This window comes from Lepidochelys olivacea (assembly GCF_965140295.1).
Source record: "Lepidochelys olivacea isolate rLepOli2 genome assembly, chromosome: 8".
NCBI classification, from domain to species: domain Eukaryota; kingdom Metazoa; phylum Chordata; order Testudines; family Cheloniidae; genus Lepidochelys; species Lepidochelys olivacea.
In genome coordinates, this window is record NC_140418.1 from 29,376,532 (window position 1) to 29,402,250 (window position 25,719).

At 41.0% G+C, this 25,719-nt stretch overlaps 1 protein-coding gene across 1 annotated transcript in view; it reads left to right on the forward strand.

The window, feature by feature from the left end:
- WWC1 (WW and C2 domain containing 1) overlaps window positions 1-25,719 on the forward strand; it is a 135,822-nt gene that overhangs the window by 80,822 nt on the left and 29,281 nt on the right. Inside the window, exons 5-11 of the mRNA XM_084636936.1 lie at window positions 495-574; window positions 3,702-3,831; window positions 4,314-4,442; window positions 6,874-6,947; window positions 14,582-14,824; window positions 18,464-18,553; window positions 21,520-22,052. Of these exons, the coding sequence (XP_084493062.1) occupies window positions 495-574; window positions 3,702-3,831; window positions 4,314-4,442; window positions 6,874-6,947; window positions 14,582-14,824; window positions 18,464-18,553; window positions 21,520-22,052 (1,279 nt within the window). The remainder of the gene's footprint in view (window positions 1-494; window positions 575-3,701; window positions 3,832-4,313; window positions 4,443-6,873; window positions 6,948-14,581; window positions 14,825-18,463; window positions 18,554-21,519; window positions 22,053-25,719) is intronic.

The following is a 25,719-nucleotide window of genomic DNA, read 5'->3' on the forward strand; positions in this document are numbered from 1 at the left end:
GCATTATCTTCCCACTGTGTTAGCTGTACAATGAAATCTCTTAATTGGGACAGCCCAGTAGGTGGCTTATATTATTGCAATTAAGCAGCTGTCTTATTATTTAACCATGTTTAAAAAGTCTGTAAAGACATTAAACATTATTGAATAAAAATGACATTCATTGGATTCCATATTTGTCTCCTTTTAATCTTTATATGTCAACTTGTGTATTTAATAGTTAAGAATTTCACATCTCTTGCTCCTAACTTGATGCTACATAACTTCTAGGAACGGGATGAATATATCTCCACTAAAGGGTGATTTTATAATACTGTCCAGATGAAGTAGTAGTTATGGCTATTCACTGTTGTTGTGCTAAATTGATATTCTAGGAGATTCAGCCTGAAATGCCCATCCTGATTAAGCGTGTTCTGATTGTGTGGATAATACCGTGCCTTTAATCTTAATGGATGTATCAGTCTGAAAATGTAACACTGCTCTTCCAATTACTACAGGTTAATAAATTGAAGAGAGAGGTAGCTCATATGAGGCAGGAACTGCAGTACAAAGAGCATGGCTTCCAGACACTAAAGAAGTAAGTTTAATGCACAATCTTATATTCTGGTGAAAAGTTCTTTCCCTCCTCTCTTCTCCTCTCTCCCTACTGACCCCCTTCTCCCCCCAGTTTCTTTAGCTGCTTGAATAATTCAAGCCTTTTCTGTGCCTGTGTGTGCTCCTAGGGTGTGAACATCTGGGCACACAACTGACAGACTCGAAAAGCAGCACACATAGCACATAGTAGAATCTGCCACTTGCACACCGTAAGTGCTAGTGTAGCAAATGTGAGCAAGTACAAACTGACTTAACTCCAAAACGCACTTCCAACAATGTCATGAGGCCACATTATGTCATCATTTAAATTACAGTACTGCTCACTGCATCTAGTACTGCTTAACACTGATGTCATGGTAGGGCCCAGGGTCTTGATTCAAGGGTCATTGTCTTTAGGGGCATTGAGGAAAAGCTGGACAAAGACAAGGACCCTGATGCTTACCAGTGTAGGAATAACAGTTGGCATTTCTTAAGTAATGAGGCATATAGTGTAGGTGGTTAATTTTTACCACTTACAAATTCATGGATGTGCCAGCTCCTCTCAGTAGAATTCCCTTGGGAGGAGGGAAAGACCAGCTGTCAAGTTGTTCAGCCTACTTCTGTTGAAGAGAATACACCACTTCACCATGACGTCTGTGCTCAGTTTAATATGCAGAACATGTCGAAACTGGTTTCCCTACAAATTTTTAGGAAGTCTTTCCTCTGTAATTTACAAACCAGTTGCTTAGCAGCTACTAGATTGGTTTCAGATATATGTCACATCTCTGAGGAGTATTTATTTATATTACCAGACATCCTAGAAACCCTACGGATGGGCCAGGACCCTGATGTGCTAGGTGCTGCACAAACATAGAACAAAAATGACTTTTTCACAGCTTCTGTCAGTTGCTCCTTAAATCTAAGCCCTCCAATCTCTTTCTCCTGCTGTGATGAATTGAAGGAGAAAATAAAATTATCCTGTTTACTGAAGGAAGATTTCCAATGTGGAAGCAGGGAAAATGTGCAGTGATTCACTTTGCCTGTCATTAACCAAGAGGATTTGTTTAATGACACTTTGAAGGAAGGAATATATTAACTTCATGGAGTTTGATTTCTATTTTCTGGCAGTGAATAGAAAGACTCCTAGGTTTGTCACACTCCATTGTTTTCAGGGGAAGGCAGATAAAAATCAAGATAAAAATCTGTGCTAGGGCACCACTATGAAGGAAGAAGAAAAGGAATTCCTGTTGCATGGATTTGTCTGCCTTTTGCAGATGTCAAAGACCTCTGGGGATAACTCTCAGATCTCAGTCCTTGCTTATACTTGCATATACTTTGTTGCACTAGCATCTACTAGTATAAGTGGTATATTCTAACAATGTGTTTGGATGATGAGATTTGTGTAGGCAAATTCCATTTTCCATGCTTGCACCCGGGTGCTAGTATGCCAAAAGTGCCAGGACTAGCAGAAACCATGCTGAAGCCCTTCCAAAACCCAGGCCCTGTATCATCAGGAAACCTAAAATGGATGATTAGCTTTCGATGGGTTGTGGAATCTGTAATTGTCACTTTAGGCAGAGTGGTGGAGTGTGTACTAGTTGTGTCTTGAAGATCTCTGTGTACAATATTTGTGTCTATTAATGCCTAAGTGGTACTTACATCTTAACCTGTTTTAAAATGTAGGAGTACATCAATCAATCCTGTACAAATATATTAAGCATAACTCACTGTATGGTAGTTCTGTGCAGATGCCCCCACAACCTCCCTGCAGGCTGCAGATCTCTGCCTGTTGCTGTTTGAAGCAGTAACAACAGCCATACCTCTAGGCAAATACTTCCTCTTACTCTCCCCCTCTCTGTGGTGGTCCTGCTTAGTCCTTGGAAGTACAAAGCTCTTATACTAGAATCGAGAAGAGAGTACTGTGAGGGGGGTTCGTATGTTTTAATTTTGTACTCACTCTGAGGTGACACTAGCCTCACTTTGCTGCTAAAATGTGTCCGATACTCTGATTTTGGAGCACTGAGCTGACACTTTAGCTTGCAATTTTCAGATTTATTGGCATTTTTCAGGAATACCATAGTCCTTGGGTTATACAAGTTTACTTACATGTTTTTGTCATGTACATTGTAAAATCCACTGTTTCATATTCTACTAACATAAGTGATATAGAAAATAACAGGAGCTCCTTCATCCTGAAGATATCAAAATGGCAACATGCCCAGTACCTGGAGACTAATTAACGGCATATTCTATAACACTCATGCCAAAAGTGTCTCCCTTGTACCATTCTCAATACACATTTAGACTGATCCTGCCATTGTCCAGGTGGAGAAATCCTTGTGATGTTCTACAGTTTTGAGGGGATCTTGCCAAGACATCTGAAAATACCAGACCTGAATATTCATCTTAACTTTTCAGCTGGTCCAGGTGCTTTCTGGAACATGACTTTTGGGCCCTCTAATTCTGAAAATGCTTATTACATTGTGAATGGGACAATTGAGTATAGTGAGCATTGCAAACAGTGTTTGCAGTGTCAAGCTGTAAGTTATCACAGAGACATGAGAGACATGTTCAATAAGTTTGTTCTGTTGACATTTACAAACACATGAAGGAAGACAAGTAAAAGCATCTATGGTCCAAATTCTCCTCTTGTTAGATGGGCATCAGTTTGGAGTAATTCCACCGGAATTTGACTCCCAACATATGATGTTGGCAATAGTAGGAATTTTATTTCACTGCACTTGTTTCTCATTGCGGGCATGTCAAAAACCAAAGGGATGGCATTAAAGTAACCCCTCTTAGTTAGCTTCAGAATAGTGGAATTCTCAAGGTTAATGTAAGTGCATATCATGAGGTTAATGTAACTGCATATATTCAAAAGCGGAAAAGAACTATGATCATTCACTAACTATGTTGTATCCCTCTTATGGGTGAGGACAGCCCATGATTAAGAGTGTTTACATGCTAGGAAGTGGACACAGAAAGTTGCATGTGTTTTAGCATTTGAAATGCATTCATGTAAAATTTCTTTAATAAACTTGAACTACGGCGTCACGTGCCTAAATTATTTTGGGCATATCTTGAGTGTTTTAAGTCTCTTTCCTCTTTTTATTTTGTAACTTTTCATGCAGAATTGATATGAAAATGTCTGATACTCAAGGTGGATACAAACTTGATGAAGCACAAGCCATATTAAGTGAAATGAAAGCTATCAAGAAAGCAATCACTTCAGGAGAGAAGGAAAAACAAGATCTCATTCAGGTACTGAAATAATTTTAAAAAATGAGCCATTGATGGAAAGGACAAGGCATTGCCTTGAAACACTCTTGCAAAGTTGATATGATGTAACTGGAAATGTTCACAATATCTAGGGCAGACTAAATCTTTTATTTCAAAGAATATAATTATAAGTTCAGGAGTTAATATAAAATGACCCAACGTCACGTTTGGAGTGGAGCTGTCATCCTTTTGGTTTTATTTACTGATCACAAACTCAAAGATGGTATGATGTGACATTGGCTTCAATTAAAGCACTTTATCATCCCCAGATCTCTAAAATGAGAGCAAGAACATCAAAGAAAAGCTTGCTGTGAGATGCATGTTCCGAGTAAGGAACTATTTATCAAAGAAAGGTCACTGTGATTTTTACTCAAGCTTAAATATCTCATTTAATGTAATGATGTTGTGCAGCTGGTGATATTTTTTCTGGCAAGAAAATAGATGACTTTGAATTCTTGTTTTAGAGCTTAGCCAGGTTAAAGGATGGCTTCATGACTGACAGAGGATCACAGTCAGACCTGTGGGATAGCAATGCATCCTTATTACCTCCACAGTATCTGGATGTTAGCTCCCAAACAGATGTTTCAGGAAATGTGAGTAACACGTGACACGAACACATGCAAAAATTATTTCTCTGCACTGGATCAATGTTGTCATATTGCAAGTCTTCAGGGTAGAGCAATTAACTATTAATTGATGGGCCTTCAGAGTTTCAACATCAGTGTGGTTTTCACTGAAGTTTCATTTGACCTGTTGTCATAAGTCGAACGGCAATTCCATTCAAAATGGAGGAGGTGGTAGTGGTGGTGGTACCTGCCCATTTTATAACTTTTAGCCCAGCGGTTAGAGCACTTGGGGAAGTGGGAGACTCAGGTTCAATTCCCCCCTGTCTGCCAGCAGGTGAAAGATGATTTGAGCAGGGGTCTCCCACTTCCCAGGTGGGGACCCTAACCATGGGACTACAGAGATTTCTCTCTCTCTCTTTTCCCCTCCCGCCCCTCCCCACCTAATAGTCATTGGGCCTGAGTGTGGGAGAGTGACTCCTATAATTCAGTGATTAGTGCACCCACCTAGCAGGTGGGAGACCCTGGGTCTGGTCCCCCTGCTCCAATCACTCTTTCATTATTCTGCCACAGTGGAACAGCTTCAGTAGGAGAGACTGATGGATCCCCCCATCAGAATATCACAGAGCTCAGGAGTTAGAGTATCTTCCTGAGAGGATTTGAACTGGGCTTTCCCACCTTCCTCCCCTGCTGTACCTGGGTCTTCCATGTCCCACAGGAGTGCTTTAATCACTGGGCTAAAACTTATAAGGTGGGTGGCAGCAGCAGCTCCTCCTTCTCTGGTCAGTTCATGTGCAGCAAGAAGCAGCTAAAGTGTTTAAACCCTGTGACTCAAGGAAGTGGGTTCCAATTTGTGGATCTCAAGCAGAGATAAGCACCTCCCTACAGCCTAGACTTAGGCGCCTATATCTGTGAGCAGGGCGGGACTTAACATATACCCTTCTGGTTGGCATCTCCCATTGACTAGCTTTGAGGGGCTCCCTGCCTGGCATGCTGGCGTTTGTGGATCACATTCTAAGGCCTCTATCTCTCCCCATGCATTGTATAGGCACCTAACTCGGCTTTGGGGATTCCAGCGTTATTCCTGTGATTTTTTTTTCTAGGCACCTAAAAGTTAGACACTATGATGCTCAGTGTTGCAAAGCCTAAGTCTCTTTGTGGATCCCACCCTTTCCCCCCCCTCCCCCCCCCAAATATTTCTTCCTTGAGGCATGGAATATTCTGTTAACCCTTCAGTTATAAGACAAGCATTATGACAGAGGGAATGTTTTGAGGCTACCTATGGACTTAGCTTTGAGGAAGATTACAAACTTGCAGGGCTAGGTCATTCATGAAGTTAGTTTCTACTAGCTGGGGATTTGAATTGTAAATGAGTAATGTTACCAATTTTTTAAAATTTCAACTCTTTGTTACAATTTGTTACAATGCAACCCTGTCTAGAGGACAGTCGCAGGCTTATGCACCCTTTAAAAATGTAAGTGGCACTTAAGTGGTGCATAACCCTTGTGCTGGCCCTCTCCACAAGAGTGTACTTTACCCTTGGATCCTATTATTGTAAATGGGAATTATGGAATAGGTGCAAATCCTTAAAATTAATGATTCTTTGGAGTGAATTCTTCCTATGTCTGTTGATTAACATCCTTAACTTTCAAAGATATATAGAAGCCCTCTAATGCACACATCTTGACTTTTGCACATAAAAAAGGTGGCTTCTTGCTACTTCTTAATAAGATTTAATAGCAAGTTGATGAGTATGGTCTTGTATTAAAATTATAAAATGTGTGGTGTCTTATAGTGCCATAAACATTCATGGTGCTTTACAAACATTGGGCTCTGATCTGGCAATCGGATCAGCGTAAGCAAACTGGTGTCACCTTTGACTGGGGCTCTGCACAGGTGCAGCGGGGACAACCCATGTGGATCAGATGGCAGGTTTGGTATCATTGTGACCAATCCTGCAACTCCTCACTTGAGTGAATAGTCCTTACTACTGTAGTTCTATTTTTGTAAGGCATCTATCAGCCCAGTCCTAATAGCCATTATGTTCCTTGCCCTAAAGATTTTTCAATCTAAATAAGACAGACCAACACAACGCATATTGTAAAATTTCAGAAGAGGGAGATAATAAAAATTACCTTGCAGAAAGTCCTCCGCTGTAGTTTTAAATGCAAAGGGGGGAAATCTGGGCCCCAACTGTAGATGTGAATTAGTCAGATTCTGCTGTACTCTATAACTGGAGAGCAAGATAACTCTTGCATCTGATATCCGTTTTTAAACACCTGAAGCACATAATCATAAAAAATCAATCAAAAGAAACAATTTTCAGTCTGATCACCTCTTGAATCTATGAATTTAATTCAATTGACAAGTTAGCAGCATTACAATTTCAATATACAATATAGAATGTCTCAAGGCACAATAGCTGTTTATTAATTCACTGGTATTATACTTTATTTCCTAGTTTATCACAAGCACTAATAATCAGTTGGCTGAGAAGGTCAGATTACGCCTCCGGTATGAAGAAGCAAAGAGAAGGTAGTTGGTGTTTTGTCTGTTGTTGCTTACCACGGGGACTGTACAGTTCAAAATGTAAACAGATATCTGTGACTGAGGGGAAAACCCATTAAGAGCACAATTAGAACGTCAGTGGGGATGGTGGGGCATTCTCTGAAACTCTGAAAGATCTTTTGTGCTCAGGGGCCAGCATGCAGCAACTGTTTCTTTGAAAGACTCCAGCTTTTAATGACAATAAAGACTGTATGGAATTGCAAATGCAAATCAGATGTTAGGATAGCATCTTAATAATTAACCAGAATGCTCAGCAGAGTAAATACAAACTTTTAAATAATCACAATACAGAAGATAAACACAGATTCTACCCTTCTCCGTACTTAACTTATAAAATAGCTGTATCAAAAAAATGAAATTTAAAATATTAAGAATAAATTGATTCACTTAGGCTATAAAGAAAATTAATTTCACATAAGTCTTTTCTTGACCAGGTAAATAAAGCAATTGTCTGTATAACTGAAACATCATTGCTACATCACCAATATTCAAATTGTTGAGCTCGTGAGGCAAAAGGCTTCTGCATCAAAGCTGGGGAAAGTCATTATAGTTCTCAAAGGACAAAAGTAACAAAATAGTAAGTAATGTAGCAAGTCTTCAACTTTGGGTGGACCTGGATGGCATAAACTGTTGTGCCTCTGAATGCTTCTAGGCCTCCCCTCCTAATGAGCCAACTGTGTTTGAAAACAGAGTTATGAAGTCCCCTTTTTAGCTTAGTATTCAAAACTTCCAAATATTTCTCAGATCTATGGATGACTTTTAAATCAGAGCTTGGGAGACACATGGGTTGCATTAACACCTGATTATTTACAAACATCTTCTGTTCTAAGCTTAATGAAAATTCTTAAAGTCCTGACCAAACCTAGTTTCTGAAACCCCCAAGAATGCAGACATTGGACTTGCAAAAGTCTTGAAAATTTTGAAGTTTTAGACTTAAGCTGTTCCTCCAGACATGACCTTGGAAGCCAATGTAAATTCAAATTCTGAAATTGAAACTAATAATTAACATAGAGGCATTGTGCTTTGGTAGATATAGAGCATTCACCTACCTCTGCCCTACATAAAGCAGCTGGGGCATAGCTGAGGAGATGACGTATTTGCCTCAAAAATGTATTTGGCATTTCTCTAATGATCTTTCCATCCCCAAATTTCCACTATAGAAATTTAATGAGATAATATAATTCAATAATATAATTTCTTAGCACAAACGTTAGCTGTGAACAGTCTGAGAGATTGTGCAATTAAATAATCCCCATGCACACTAGAAAAACAAAGAATTGTTTGCATGGACCATAATGTATGTAAAGCATACCTGAATGTAAAGCATATAAACAGATCAGAAAAGCACTTACCCTGTTTGATATAGTGGTCATCAATTATCCATTTATGGAACTTTGGTTTATATCCAAAAGTAAATACTTTAGTTTTCAGCTAATCTATAGTTGTGTATTCCTGCTGACACAAAATGCTAAAATCCCATAATGGACATTTCAGACTCAAAGGCATTTGGGACAACAAAACCATACCTGCCTATAGCAGGACACTGGTCAATTCAGAATTTTAGGGGCAAAATACTGCTTCCCCTCAAGTAGGCCCAGTACCATTTAATATAAAAATTAAAAAGAAAGGGGGACAACAAACTATGATACACGCCCTTTATAATAGACATAGGATCTGTTAGATTGTCCTTCCATCCTATCCTAACCCTGGCTATTGTTTGGCCAAGAAGGGCTCTCAAAAGATAGTTAACCTGAGATGTTACCAAGCCCTTGCAAGTTTCTTCCTAAAATGTCTGTCAACAGACTTAAAAGCAAATTTCAAATCAGTGAAGGCCATATAAAATATTCCCCCATTGGGAGAAACAGTATTTGTAGATCAAATGTGAGAACACACAATAATTAACTATATCTGAGAAGCTGTGTTTCCTAAAGTTGGCTAGTTCTCTGCAAAAAGGTTACAGCTCTCAGCCTTAACAGGTATCTAGAATAGATTTTGAAGACCACATCTAAAAGGCTGATTGGATGATAATTCCCAGGTTCATTTCTACCCCTCTTATCATAAGTGGGACAATAATAACAGTAGACCAACTAGCAGGGAAGTCCCTGTATTATTGGAACCAACTTTCAAAATCTATTTAAAATTACAGAAAGTTTGCAACCCCAGGTATTTCTTACCTTCTTGATAGATTGGCAAAGTGGAATTAAAAGACAGGCCCCTTATGCTGAGCCTGTAGGAAGAATCAGAATTTCTCTGTCCCCAGGACCCAGTGGAGCATTACTCTCTCAAAAGAACCAAGTAAGCTACTGGGTACTTTTCCATATGTGAGTCAGGGATTCAAGCACTATGTAGAGAGACTCATTGTAAAAAGGAGAGTCCCAGTGGGAAGAGTAAATATTCAGGGCTTAATAAAACAGATTTATCTGGAAAGATAAAACTGAAGGCCTGGAAATAGGGGTTACTTGATGTTAACTTAGTTATAACATTTAATTTAATGGAAACACAAAGGGCCAGACTACTTGTAGGTCTCCTGCTAACATTCTTAACATCCCTTTCTGAAAAGATTCAAGGGCCTGGTGATAGTCTCATCCTTAGCTGGGCTTCTCGAAGGAAAGGTCAATGCAAAGTGACTTGCGCCAGCCTAATTTTGTAATGCAGAGCAGGCCTAAGGGTATGTCTGCAGTATGGGGACTACAGTGGCATGGTGATGGTGCCATAGCTCTGCTAGCATATCCCCATAGTGTAGACCAGCATATATCATGGAAGGGGTTTTCCCATCACTGTAGGAATATCACTTCCCCATGTAATGGTAGTTAGGTTGATGGAAGAATGTTTCTGTCACCTTGCTGTATGTACACTGGGAGTTAGGTCGGCATGGCGACGTTGCTCGGGTGTGGAATTTTCAGACCCTGAGCAACTTAGCTATGTTCACCTGAATTTAAAGTGTTGACCAAGTCTTAATCCTAGACAAATTGGAGGATTGGGCCAAAAGAAATCTGATGAGGTTCAATAAGGATAAGTGCAGGGTCCTGCATTTAGGACGGAAGAACCCAATGCACAGCTACAGACTAGGGACCAAATGGCTAGGCAGCAGTTCTGCGGAAAAGGACCTAGGGGTGACAGTGGACGAGAAGCTGGATATGAGTCAGCAGTGTGCCCTTGTTGCCAAGAAGGCCAATGGCATTTTGGGATGTATAAGTAGGGGCATAGCGAGCAGATCGAGGGACGTGATCGTTCCCCTCTATTCGACATTGGTGAGGCCTCATCTGGAGTACTGTGTCCAGTTTTGGGCCCCACACTTCAAGAAGGATGTGGATAAATTGGAGAGAGTCCAGCGAAGGGCAACAAAAATGATTAGGGGACTGGAACACATGAGTTATGAGGAGAGGCTGAGGGAGCTGGGATTGTTTAGCCTGCAGAAGAGAAGAATGAGGGGGGATTTGATAGTTGCTTTCAACTACCTGAAAGGGGGTTCCAAAGAGGATGGCTCTAGACTGTTCTCAATGGTAGCAGATGACAGAACGAGGAGTAATGGTCTCAAGTTGCAGTGGGGGAGGTTTAGATTGGATATTAGGAAAAACTTTTTCACTAAGAGGGTGGTGAAACACTGGAATGCGTTACCTAGGGAGGTGGTAGAATCTCCTTCCTTAGAGGTTTTTAAGGTCAGGCTTGACAAAGCCCTGGCTGGGATGATTTAACTGGGAATTGGTCCTGCTTTGAGCAGGGGGTTGGACTAGATGACCTTCTGGGGTCCCTTCCAACCCTGATATTCTATGATTCTATGATTCTGATCAAATTGGGATAAACAAGGTTGGAATTGGACAGCAGATACCAGCTATTGTGACTGAGCCCTTGACCAAGACTTGTCTTAAATGGATATTTTAATGGCTTAATGACATATTTGACACCATTGCTGCAGCAGTTGGAGCATTACAAAAGTTTAAGTATGTTCTTGCGAGCACACTTAAGAGCACCCTTCCTAAAGGGCTGCCTCCATTTTGGTGGGTGCAATTTGCATCAGCAATTGAAGTGCAGAAGCAGGTCTGACTACTTGAATTTCTAATCAATTTTGGGTGTGTAACATGGACAGACCTTGGTCGCCAGTGTGTGGGATCGAACCTGATATCTATGGAGCTTAGTGCATGAGCAAAAAGCCAACTGGCTCTTAGCGAAGGCTGTAGAGTAGACTCATTTTATCTCTCTCTCTAAGTGGTCACGATGCCACTAGATGGGACACAACACCACACCCAGAAGGTGTGTGGGTTACAGGTACACACAGGTATAGAAGTGTATATGCATTGATTTGTTCCTGCAAGTAGGGAGCCACTTGTTTGGGGGAATAAAGGAGTCAGATTGCATATTGGGATAGTAAACAAACAATCTAGAACAGTAGCTCTCAAACTAGGGCCACCACTTGTTCAGGGAAAGCCCCTGGCGGGCTAGGCTGGTTTGTGTACCTGCCGTGTCAGCAGATTCGGCTGATTATAGCTCCCACTGGCCACTGTTCGCAGCTCCAGGCCAATGGGGTCTGCAGGAAGGGTGGCCAGCAAATCCCTCAGCCTGTGCTGCTTCCCACAGCCCCCATTGGCCTGGAGCGGCAAACCGCGGCCAGTAGGAGCCGCTATCTGCTGAACCTGCGGACACAGCAGGTAAACAAATCGGCCCGGCCCACCAGGGGCTTTCCCTGAACAAGCAGCAGCCCTAGTTTGAGAACCACTGATCTAGAATGACTGTTCTATTTAAAGATAGTACAGTTAAAAATAAAACTAAGCATCCTTTCCTCCACTTCCTTCAGCCTCAGAGGTGATAGGCACTCAGAATGGCTATGTGCCTGGCACCTCAGAACCTACTATAGCTGATTTCTTTGTAATGCAAATCTGGACTTGTGCATGAATGGTTTAAATACTCAGTCTGTGAATGCTGAAGGGCTGGAGTTTTCAGCTAAATGCCAAGTCGTTTGCAAAGCATTTATTCCATAACGATGAAAGAATTTTTTTAGACTTTAAAAGTGGGTTTATTTTTTTAATCGAAAAAGCAAAGAATGGTTGCTTGCAAAGCAGGGGCAAATTCAGGGTTAGTTTTAAAACAAGTGTAAGAATGTGTTCAGAGCATTGAGAGCAAATTCCATTGAAAAGCCATATCCATGCAAATGTATGCCAAGAGTGATCAGATTAATACGAAGCAATCCTCTTATAAAAAATTCATATTCCTTCAAAATGCACTGAGGAATTCTTGGATTATAAATTAATGCCACTGTGAATTCTTCATTGGAGCACACTGTTGCACTTAATCAGGCAGTCAGAAACAAAATAGCTCTAAGAAGGCCTAAAAATATTCAGGATGAATTTCTAATAAACATAGAATTTAAATTAATTAAGAAGAAGCAACCCTGCCATGGGAACTGGCTCTGCAATAAGAATGGGCCCCCGCAAATATGGCTTCTTTGCAGCAAAGTGACAGAAAAAGCATTAACATCCATTCTAGGGTAATAAGAACAAGTTAGGTAGGCTTAGTCCTGGCCAGGTTGCCTCCCTTTCATAGAGTCCTATGGACTTTTGGTCCTCCTGTGCTTTGGAGCTGGAGGGCTGAAGTTGAATCCTGAGAGCCTTTGACAACCATAAAAAGAACAGGAGTACTTGTGGCACCTTAGAGACTAACAAATTTATTTGAGCATAAGCTTTCGTGGGCTATAGTGGCTTTGGCAACATCCATTTTTTCATGTTTTCTGTGTGTATATATCTATCTTCCTACTGTATTTTCCACTGCATGCATCTGATGAAGTGGGCTGTAGCCCAGGAAAGCTTATGCTCAAATAAATTGGTTAGTCTCTAAGGTGCCACAAATACTCCTCGTTCATTTTGCTGATACAGACTAACACGGCTACCACTATGAAATTTGACAACCATGTAACAGTGGCTTCCCCCTTTTCTGTGATCCTGCTAACTCTGACAAGCCAATCAGGGTTTGGATTTAGTTTGTACCCGAGAGTGTATTTAGACTAAGATTTTTAATTCCAGTTAGTTGGCTGCCCATTTACCTGAGTTAATAAATACAATTGTACATGCTCAGCCTAGCATAAACCTCAAACACTTGTGTTCTGGAACAATGTAGTATGTCCAGAGTACAGAAGAATTGGCAAACTCAGATTGGCAACCAATTGACTTCAGTTTAACTCCAGTCTTATCACACCCTGAATGAGATGTGTAACTATTGTCTCATGAGGGCAATTTGCATGCCAAAATTCATCTTCCCAGCCACCAGCCTTTTCAGCTGTAGAGCTGTTAAAAAAGAATCCCCCCAAACAACAACTAAACAAACAACAACCCATCTTTCATATTTTATATCAAAACTGCTGAACCTTTTTTTGTATAATCTTTCCACGAAGGTCCACGTTTTGTCAGAGAAAAAGCATGGAAAACTTCATCCTTAAAGGGGAAAGCTTCAAAAACCCAAGTGACTTGAGTCCAGGTAGCTAGAATGGAAACTTATGCAATCTGATCTGCTATATAGCTACCCACTAAAACTCCAGCTATTATTCTATTGAAACCATTATAGTTACTGATATACCAGCTATTGCTGTTGATTCCCTTCTTTTGATTATTCAGTACCTATCTCTTAGGTTCTTGAACATATAATACAGCCCTGAAGTACCAGTAACTATAAAGTTTAATGTTGAGCTTTGGAATAATGCCTGTAATCAAAATAGTTTTTATGCAGTATCCAAATAAGTGACTAGTGATTCAGAGTGATATTTTGTCACCCCTTTGACAGTTAACATACACACATGTTGCTGCTGCCTGAGGTTTAAGTTTTAATTCTTCGATTTTTTTCAAATCTGGACTTGCACTGAGGAACCTTGTTCAAAATAGCAGGGTGCCCTGAAACTCAGAGCTGAGGGCTTAGGAACAAGCTCATTCACACAGTATCCAGATGCATTAGTTAGGGTTAACATTTGTTATGTTTATGTGTACTTTAATGTGGCCTGTAAATGTGCTTACTAAAACTGTTCAATATTCAACATTCAGATTCTTTTAGTACTAGCTAGCATATTAGCTTTGTCAGTACGAGATCAGTTTTTTCATTTGAAATGTAAGTGACTTAATCTGGCATCCATAGAGAGCACTTCACAGCCCTGAAGTACAAAGTTCTCTCAGTCCACAAAACCAGTAGAGCACTGACAGTGGTAGTGCGTATCAGCCTGTATGCGTCAGCTCTGACTTGGATGGAACATCTCTAGGGTTTACACCAAGATGTTTTTCACTCCCATAACTTCTATTGGGTACAGCTGGTGGAAGCAGTTGTGCAGGCAATTCTCAGATGGGTCTGGCATCTGTCCCTGTTAGAAGATGTGGTTAAAAGCTTCTGGGTCTTACATACGTTGCAATTTCCTTTTGGTGCTGCACTGTTGACAATCATGGATCTGAAAAATCATGGTGTAAACAATGCCAGTGGGGGAGGGTAGTTCAGGCTCCAGGCTGAGCAGCTTAGCAAAGATGCTAATGACAATGGTGGTTCATTATGTGGACATGTGTCCAGTAGCAGCTGGGCTCAGGCCACTAAACACAAACACTGTATGTGAAGTGCACTTTATTTTTTTTCTATAGAATAGCAAACCTAAAAATACATCTAGCTAAACTGGATAGTGAGGCCTGGCCAGGTGTGCTGGATTCAGAACGGGACCGACTAATATTAATCAATGAGAAGGAGGAGCTCTTAAAGGAAATGCGATTCATTAGCCCCCGGAAGTGGACTCGGGTTGAAGTGGAAAGATTGGAGATGGAGAGAAAACGTCTAGAGGAAGACCTTCAAGCTGCAAGAGATACTCAAAGCAAAGCCTTAACAGAGAGGTATGTAACCAGAGCAGAGGAAAGCTTAAATTACTGGCTTAGAGGTAGAATAAGAATAAATAATCAAGTTTTATCATGGCAAAATAGCAAGGTGCCCTGAGGTTCTAGGAATGCCCACAGGCAGCTGAGAAGTCTTCTGCTTTTAAGGTTTTATCTGAAAAAAAAGGTTTTGTCCCCAAGCACCCCTCCCCTTCTCATTTACTCTGTGTAATTAGCTGCTATCCTACACAAGTATGCTAAAAATATATTCATGCATATTGGAAAAATTCCAGACACTGTAGAGATCCATGATCACATGAATTTTTACTATTGTGAAACACTTCTAGCTAAATGAATGGCTCCTACTACCATTATAAAATTAACTCCTTTACTTGGAGTTTATGGAAACACTCATTTTGGGATGTCACAAAAGAACTGAGGGTGGGAGCAGGGAGGAAAAGCTTATTTTTAGACATACTACTCTGTAGTGCATCCCCCTTTGTTAATGATGCCGCTGAGAATCCATTTGACTTCTGCATCAATCAAATTTTCACCCTCTATAAAGCACAGTGTACTCAGATATATATGTACACTTTGAAGTGTGTACAGCTATGAACTTAATTAGTATTTCAGAAGTTCTCTGAAGTGAGATGAAGGACTAAATTTCTAGCTGAAATTCTAGTAACAAATTTAAAAACTACCCTTGGCCCAAAGGTATAAATCAAGAAAAGCCTACAATGCGACAGCTGTCAGAGTAGGGCTTCTATTTTTCAAAATAAATTATGCCTTATGAAGTTGAAGATACTTTAATATCATTAGAAGAGGAAACATATAATCTAAATGTGCGAGTTCATTAAAATCTCCATCTGGTTTCCTCACTGCAAAACTTGTAAGCCCTGAAAGCTTGCTTTTCAGTGCTTATGCTGAGTTTTCTTTATGAGGAAGAGCTAGATTCAATGAGAACTTCATATAGCCGAGTGATCATATTTTGCTTTCTAATCCCTATTGAATACCTGCTGTTTCAATTGCATGGGTTACCCCACTTTTCCTTCTACTATGGAAAATGTTCTAACTAAGGGCAAAAATGCAAAATTTGCTCTCTTACACCATTGTAAATCTGAAGTAATGCTAGTGCTTCAAGGGAATTTCTCTTGCTTTACCTACATACATATAAAATATGGTTGTGATGTAATTCACAGGAGTGTAGGACGGGAAAGGACCTCAGTAGGTCATCTAGTCTAGTCGCCTGCACTCAAGGAAGGACTACATAATAACTAGACTATCCCTGACAGGTGTTTGTCTAACCTGTTCTTTAAAACCTCCACTGATGGAGATTCCACAACCTCCCTGGGCAATTTGTTCCAGTGCTTAACCACCCTGAGAGGAAGTTTTTCCTAATGTTCACCTAAATATCCCTTGCTGAAATTTAAGCCCTTTGCTTCTTGTCCTATTTTCAGAGATTAAGGAGAACAATTTTTTACCCTCTTCCTTGTACCAACCTTTTATGTATTTGAAAACTGTTATTATGTCCCCCCTCATCTTCTCTTCTCCAGACTAAATAAACCATTTTTTTTTTTTCAATCTTCCCTCACAGGTCATGTTTTCTAGACCTTTAATCATTTTTGTTGCTCTTCTCTGGATTTTCTCCCAATTTGTCCACATCTTTCCTGAAATGTGGTGCCCAGAACTGGACACAGTACTCCAGCTGAGGCCTAACCAGCATGGAGTAGAGCAGAAGAATTACTTCTCACATCTTGCTTACAACACTCCAGCTAATACATCCCAGAATGATGTTTGCTTTTTTTTTTTTTTTTTTTTCAACAGTGTTGCACTGTTGACTCATATTTAGCTTGTGGTCCACTCTGACCCCCAGATCCCTTTCCGCTGCACTCCTTCCTAGGCAGTCATTTCCCATTTTGTATGTGTGCAACTGATCATTCCTTCCTAAGTGGAGTACCTTGCAATTGTCTGTTTTGAATTTCATCCTGTTTACTTCAGACCATTTCTCCAGTTTGTCCAGAACATTTTGAATTTTAATTCTATCCTCCAAAGCACTTGCAACCCCTCCCAGCTTAGTATCGTCCTCAAAATTTAAAACTTTCATGTGCCCCAACTGAGCTGGCCTTGGCTATCTGTTTTTTGTTGGTGTTATAGTAGTGGTTAGAGGCCCCAAAAGAGAGTCAAATCAGATTGTAGTAGGTGCTGTACAAATATATAGTGAGAGAAGGCCCTGAACCCAGAGACCTTCTAGTCAAAATAAGCAATGGACAAAGGATGGGAGAGGAAACTGAGGCCCTGAAGTAAATGACATGCCCAGTAGCTTACAGAAAGTCAGTGATGATGCCGGGAATAGAACTCAGTGCTCCTGATTGTCTGCCCAGTGCCATATCCAGTGGCCCACTGCCCCTCTCCCCTCCCATTCTTTATGCTTTATTGTGTAAGTAAGTAAAGATTGTTCTTGCTCTCCTGTTGCTCTCTAAGTTGAACTCTTAAGGCTTGATGGCAAGGATTTTCCAGGAGAGAGTTCTTTGGTCTGGAACTTGTTTTTTAAGCGGTCCAACGCATGTTGGCCATTTTCTGGCTGTCTTTTCCCTGACTCCTGGGGATTGTCTACACAGTGAGTAAATCTGTAGCAAGCCAGGGTGTGCAGCAAACAGGGTCCACATAGCGAGTTGATGCGTGACCACTGGTGCACTGTAGATTCACACTCTCTAGCTTGCCGCATTCTAACTGGCTGCGTAGACAAGCCTGGATTTAGCTAGACTGGATTTAGACTCTTGATGGTACATGAAGCCTCAGGCAGTGTCAGTATACGACCTAACATTCATCTTTGTTTCTATTTACATAAACTAGATACCAGGTACTACTGTGAGGAGTTTCTAGTAAAGCTCCTTCAGTGGGAGGAGAGGTGTAGGAGGGAAGTGCCTGAAAAACCCACTTTTCCCATTAGGGGTGTGTGTGGAGAATCTCCCACTGAAAACCCAATCACAAATATATCATGCCTCATTACCAGTTATGGAGGCAGATTCTGGGTCTGCTCCAGCTGCTTAGCACTACTCGGTGACATTAAACAGGTGAAGGGAAACAATGGAGCTGTGTGCGCTCATTAGAATTTGAATGCGTAGAAATACATTTTATAAATCTGGAAATTACACTGGATCATAAATGTCTTTAGCAATGTGATTTTTTAACCTGTTTTATTTAGAGAAATATTTGACATGAAAAATGTATTCCCTCTCTTTTTTGAAATTGAGTGAAAGGATAATTCACAAACTCACATTTCTGTTACATTGACTGTAAGACTCTAACTGTGTGACTGGCAAAATCCCTCCTGAGTTATCCAAAAGTGACTACCAAATGTCTATGGACTGACCCTAGAAACACAGCCAGGTATAGTGCTTGCTGCTCTACCCAGAAATAAGCATTAGTAGGACTGGGCCCCAGATTTTAATTTTCTTTGAAGCTGTTTAAAAAACTAAGCAAACAAAAAAAAAAATGAAAGTAGTATAGAACTGCTTCACACAGGGCTGATTACTGTCCTAATTGACTTCTACTTTTCTCAGTGGAATTGCATAGTAAGGGCACAGCTTACTGCTTGGTCTTCATTTTAATATTAAAATGTCATTTTAACTTATTGTCCATCTTTGCTGTCTTCTCTAGATTGAAGTTGAATAGCAAAAGAAATCAGTTGGTCCACGAACTGGAGGAAACAACACGATTAGTTGTAGTGTTACACACCCAGCTGAAAAAGTGAGTTTTTAGTCTTTCAGAGATTTACATATGCTTTAAATGGGCATCACGTGACTGTCCTTTCTCCCTTATCATAGTGCTCAAATTTTGTATAATAAGAGTTGAAATAATAAATTGCTTGGATTTGGGTGCGGGATGGGAGTAATAAGGTAATTTATCACAGAAGTTGACATTACTAAGGGTCTAATCTTAGCAAATAAGCATGTATTATTATGCCTGATAATTATGCCACTCACAGCACACGTATCTCTGAAAGTGGACTTCAGATTTATGTTCCTGCTTGTAAATGTGCCTATTGTATTTATGGTATCTTTGAACTTGTTCTAATGAAATATTGTGTACTCCGTTTGTTCAGACAAACGGAAAAGGATAAAGTTGATAGCTTTGGAGACAAGTACACATATATCATCCTCAGAACTCGATACAGAGTTGGCCCATCCATTGGAGAAATAGGGTTTCTATCAACTGGGCAAACTGAGCTGATGTTATTCTTTGCTGTTTTTCCTTTTGGATTCTGCTCTGAGGCCTATCCTCTTTCATTAAGGCAATAGTGAAAAGACTGGAAAGAAATTTTAGTACAAGATATCTGACTCTAGAGAGGCCACTTAGAACTATTGAAGATGGGCAGCTATTCCTACATGGTGAAGTAGGCATTATTTCTAGCGCGTGGAGCTGCATCATGCATTCATTTCCCAGTTCACCGTGTGGGCTGTGTAACTCATTATTTCCTTACTCTGTGCACCGTACTTTCTGTTCTTAACACACTCACTCAGTGATTGGGGCAAACACACAGTATGAACAAATGCTTGTGTGCATGTATTTGTATGTGCAATATAATGAAGTTCAGCCAAACTTTCTGTCACAGGGAAAGAATAAGAATCATCCTTTAAAAATGAAATCAGGGCTGCCTGGGTGGGGGTGGGGGGTGAAGAGTGGGGCAATTTGCCCCAGGCCCCCGAGCCCCGCAGGGGCCCCCACGAGAGTTTTCGGCGGCACTTCAGCAGCAGGTCTTTTAGTGCTGCCGAACACACCCGGAGTGAAGGACCCACCTCCGAAGACCCGCCATCGCTTCTTCTGCTCCGGGTCTTCGGTGGCGAGGGGTCCTTCCACTCCATGTCTTCGGCGAAGTGCCCCAAAGACCCGGAGCAGAAGGACCCCTGTCGCCAGAGACCCCAGGCCCCTGAATCCTCTGGGCGGCCCTGAATGAAATTACAACTGTTTTATAATAGAGTGTATTTACTAGCTCTCAGTAGTCTTACAAACCTTACCAAGGTTCATACTCAAATGCTGGTGGCCTCTTTTAAGCCATGCTTCACACAACAGGTGGTTTTCATAAGACTGATGTGATACACATCTGCCAACCTAGTGCAGAAGGCAATCTGTGCTAAAACTCTGCTGAACTCTGTATGTTGTCCTTAAAAGAACAAGCATATGTTGTATCATTTATTTAGCACCACTCCTAGACAGCATTGCAGTTACTTAAGTAATATTAAGCTTATTAATTAGCATTTTCCTAGCTTTTTCAGCATTAGGAATTTTTTTTTAGATCATGTTAAAAATAACCCAAGTGTAAGTTTTTAAACAATAGCAAATCGAGATGTGAAGTGAGGGCTAAAGGCTCTAAGACTACTAGTGTTTGCAGTATAGTACTTACTATGCTGAGTAGTTCCATTGACTTAAATGGAACTGCTCAGGGTAGTAAGTATTGTACTTGGTAATTAAGTATTTGTAGGATCATGCACCAAGGAACTCCTCGCTGGTAAAATATGTGAGGACTAAGGGGTTATATAGTTCTGTTTTAATTTGGGAATGGTATTTTATTTTGTTCTTGCTGATCTCATAACTGACACAAAAATACAAATTGTTCATCATCTTATTAAAACAAATCTACAAGTCTAGCATTCTTACATCAACAAAATCCTCTTACATACTTTACCCCATTGCATTCTGCTTCTCTTAAATAAAAGTTGGTGTGAATTTCCCACTTGTGAAATGAAAGCCAAATAAGGCTAGCTTTAAAACAGTCCTTGTACAAGCCTCCTTGCCAATGTATTACTTCCTGATTTATAACATCTCCTATGTCAGTTCTGAGTTTCTACTGAGCAGAAACAATTGTGCTGCATTGTTGGGGTCTTTTTATGTGAACAAGCATCCTCCAAGGACTCAACTAACACTTATTTCACTTGAGATTAATTCTGATTTGAGGCAGATCTCCAGGGGTAAATGGGTAGTCAGAGCTGTGTTTAGTCACTCACTATTGTGGCAGTGGAATAACTGAGGCTGATTCTGCTCGGCAATGCTAATTTTTCACATAGATGAATTTGCAAGTCAGTTCAGAACAGCAGGTTACTGGGCTCATCCCAGACAGTTGCAGGCCAGACTTCACTGCAGGCCGTATTCTGGGTTGGAGTTTGCGGTTCGACAACTGGAAACCCTTCCTGTGACATGAAGAGATCGTCATCTCCTCACTGTGGCATTAACTAATCTTTCCTGTATGGGGCAAACAACCTGTTCTCATGCTCCCCCTTGAAGGTTAAGAAGAACCAGAGGGCCTCCACATAATTGAACAAAGAATGCTGTTACTCTAATCCTTTGATGCATTGAGTTGACGATTGTGTGTGTGTGTGTGTGTGTGTGTGTGTGTGTGTGTAAGAGAGGGCCCATTGGATGATGAGTACAGCTTGTTGAAAAAAGCAAATTATATCACCTGTTTTCACTGAAGTGTCATCAATTCAATTTTGGAAATTTTCAGTCAACTGTACTGATGGGTGGCCATTCCTGTATGGATTTTAATTCAAACTTGTCAGGGTGCCTAGGGCTATGGACTGGTGTCTTGTTGTTTAAAAGCTAAAATAGCAACCTGCACCAGCATTTTGGTGAGTGTGCATAAAAATGTCACGGTGTCTTTCAGAACTCATATGATGTAAAAGTCAAGCTTTCTCTGACATGTTTGTGTTTTTCTGCAGCCTCTCTACCAGCATGCTTTCCCTCTCTTCAGGCAGCAGCCCTGGCTCTCTTGCATCGAGCAGAGGATCTCTTGCCACCTCTAGCCAGGATTCTTCCACCTCAGCCAGTTTTACTGATCTCTACTGTGAGCAGTGGGAACAGTTGGACTCAGACTATCAGAACAAAGTCGACTTCTTACTCTTGGAGGGAGCCGCTGGATTTAGGCCTTCAGGCTATATCACCACTATTCATGAGAACGAGGTGGCAAAAACTCACAAAACAGATGCCACCAGTCGTATCCAGGCTCTGAGATCTTTGTCTGGGACCCCCAAATCAATGACATCCTTATCTCCAAGGTCATCTCTGTCATCTCCCTCTCCGCCCTGCTCCCCACTAGTGATAGACCCTCTCTTAACTGGAGATGCCTTTTTGAGCCACATGGACTTTGAAGATACAGAAATAAATATAAGTCTTTCTGAACTCTCTCTAAACGCTGGAAGTGGCAGCTACAGATTGGAAGAGCCTAGGGCTGGGGACAAACATCTAGGCCAAGGTACAGTAACAGCTCAACCTATAAGTAACTTTAAAATCCTCTTTACAAAAATCTTTTTAGTTGGACAGCAAAGCAATAAGCTAAAATTCAGACATTGCAAACATTGCTCAACAGCCTTTAGTACAAGGACTTCTGGCAGCCTCCACCCAATAATGCATTTGTGACATCTAACTATATACTTTACCGCAGCTGGAGAAGGAGTTGGTGATTTAATTCATATCCAGGAATGAATTCCTTTCCTAACCACTTCAGTCCCTAACTAAGCTTAGCAGCATTTGATTTTTATTTATCCTAATGATTATTAACCAATTTAACAAATAAAACATCTTAACAATTTTTGTTTTTACAGATGTGAGAAATTAAAAGGAGGTCGGGTAGGAATTAGAGTTTGGCAGTGGGGCTACACAGGGCTCCCAGCACTGACAGCAATGCCACAGGGCCTTCCTTGCATGGCCAAGAGGCCCAAGTCACCAGGATGCAAGGTGTGGGGGAGGCTGCAGTCCTGGCTCAGCAGTGCAGAGACCTCTGGTCAGGACTGCAAGGAGAAGGACGAGCCCCGGCCGTGGGGTGCTGCTGAACAGTTCCTGCTGGGGGGATGGCTCCCACTCAGCTGGCTGGCAAGTGAGTGAGTGGGGCTATGACAGCAGAACTGCAGAGCCAGTGATACCCAATCTCTGCAGGCACAAGATGTGAGGAAGACTGTAGATCAGATGGGATAGAGACGAGCTCCCCAACCCCAGCCACAAGGGAGGCCACCCAGCTGCTGAATGGCTCCTGCTCAGGGATGGAGCCATTCAGCGGAAGGGTGGCCTCCCCTGTGGCCGGATGTCATCCTCATCCTCCTTGTAGTCCTGGCCAGGGGTCTCTGCTTTGCTCTGCCAAGACCGCAGCCTTCCCCATACCATTCACCTGCAGGGATTGGATATCAAGAGGCCCCGTGGTTTGCAGGAGTAAATGAGTGGGACTGTGACAGTGGGGCTACAGAGGGGTCTCTGATCTCCTGCATGGTCAGTGGCACCTGATCCGTGCAGACACAAGGCAAGGAGTCTGCACTTGTGCCGATTGTTATGATCCATTTTTTTGTTGTTGTTGTTTTCAGTGTGTCAGGTGAAATTGACATTTACTGACAAATAATATAATTTGAATGCTGCTAAGCCTGCCAAAAAGTGACTCTGTGTGTGTGCATATACACACACCCCCACAAGCAGGGTGGAGCTAATTTTTAAACTTAAGTGCCTAAATTAGGGTGCCCAGTTCTCCATCTAAGTGCTTAATTTGGCACTTCAGAGCCCAAATATCTATTGTAGGTGCCTACTGCCTAAGTGTAGAATTGAGTGCCTTAAAGTGGACTCCCTAAAAGGACACAGTAAAAAAAACTTACAGGCAGAAATCTGCAAGGTGGTTCTGGAGGTCAGTTACTCAACAATTGAAGAACCAAAAAAATCCCAGGAGGTGCACATTGGGCCTGACTTTGCTCCCAGGCAATTCAGTGGTTAGCCCTTCCATGGATGTCAGCAGAGCAGGGATGGCTATGTTATGTTTTGAGAACTAACTATTTCAAAGGCGAAGTCTCTTAGCAACAATAACTTGTTTGGATAATAAGCATGATAAAAATGAGACACTTAAGAATACTGGATTTTTGTTAAAAGGGTTCAATACAGGAACAAACACTTTCCTTTGTGAGGCTACTGGCCCGGTGCAAATAGATTAAAAGAATCAGATACCAATTAGTACAATATTGATCCACGCAGGCAGACAGTAGCCCCTGTCAGATTCCAAAGGAGGTGGGGCCTATGTGAATGAAATGGTTTTATTTTCTACTTCAGTGGAGAAAAAAAAGTAGGAAGTCAACACTAGTGCTGTAGGGAACTACATAAGCTTGCAAAATGCAGCACTGGCAAATGGGTTTTAAACCCATCTAGCACTTTGTTCTATGGATATGTACAAAAACAAAAAAACTACATAAATGTAGGGGATCTAGTGAAATGTGATTACCATCTGATACCATATAATATCTGAACAGTTGTCATTTTAAGGCTTCATTTCATAATTAAAATTCCCTAAAGTGACATTACCCTCACCCTACATGATAGGTACTTTTTCATCTGAGTATGAAACAGTATTTATTCCTGTTAGAACTGGATGGTGATTTGTTTTAACCTTTTTAGCTCTTCACGATTGTCAAGGCTGTTAAATGAAAGCTAAGGTGTTAAGCAGATTAAGTGATTATTTCTGTTATTCAGTCAGCAGACAAAGTAATCCTCGTAAGTAGTTTATTTCAGGGCAATAAGGAGGAGAGATTTCACTCTCTAGGCATTACTCTCACAATTCAACGTAACACTAAAACATTGTGGCTGAGTGTTATGGTCAGTACTTGGCCTCACTGGACAACACGTGCTCACGTTTTTGTAAGCAGAATTAAATTGTATATCCCTCGGGAATTTTTTTTTTTAACAAAGTCCTTGCTGCTTTGAAATATGCTTCCTTTTCTTAAATGTGTGATGGTTAGAGTCTAGTTATTTATCATTGAGAAGTATCAAACGTGTATGTAACAGTGTATATTGGGCCAAACTCTGATGTATATGCAGAGTAATTCCATTGAAGTCAAGGGTGAAACTGAACAGAATCTAGTCCATAGAGAATTATAAAAGAGCCCTGTACTCTGCCTTCAGATGTTCGTATGACCCACAGTTGCTTTTTGGAAAGTAGCTGCAATTGCATGTTTGAGAGATTAAGAAAAATCCTACTAAGAACAGAAATCAAATCCATGTTAGTGGTGTGACCAAATTTAATGAACTCAGATTTATGATGACATTTCATTTATATCGTATGCAAATGCATGCAATGGAGCCTGTGCAGTCCTCCGTCAGGGCAGAGCGTGGGCCTGTAATAGGAAAAGATCTATCAGCTGTGGTTACAGCAAGGGACTCTGGCTGTGGCTACACTACAGAGCTTACAATGGCAAAAGGTGCAGCGCTGCTAGTGCAGATGCTGTAAGCTGCCTGGAGAGAGCTCTCCTGTCGACTTAATTATTCTGGCCCCTGTGAGCCGAAGTAGCTATGTCAGTGGGAGTAGCTCTCTCACCATCCTAGCGCTGTCCATGTTGGTGCTTAGGTCCATGTAACTTACATGGCTCAGAGATGTGGCTTATTCACACCCTTGAGCAATCTAACATATCCATGTAAGCTGTAGTGTGGACATAGCCTGACAGCCAGTTGTTTGGTTCAGTTCTTGACTCAGGAGGAGATTCGATAATTGGTATAAAACGGGGATTTAAAGCTTCTGCTCACTCCTTATCTCACTCTGTTCCTTCTAGGAATGGCACATCTTATTGGCAGAATGCTGTCACTCCTATAATTTAGGTGTAAGACCCTGAATAGGATAGAAAATTTTTTTTTTCTGAGATTTAGCCCAGATATTATATCTAATTCCATATGGAATTTGGTCAGGACAGTAAGAGAGAGTAAGATATAGTGATTAGTTAATTTGATTATTATTAATTTGAATCAAGCCCTTAATGGTCTAAAAGGGTTATCTGACAAACACACAGTTGCACATAATTGGTAACTGCTGCCCTAATCTGTGTGGTTTTTGAGGGCTTCAAGTTCCATGTATTATCATGTACAAAGACTTGTAGAAGACACCAATATGTCTCTTTTGCAGAATC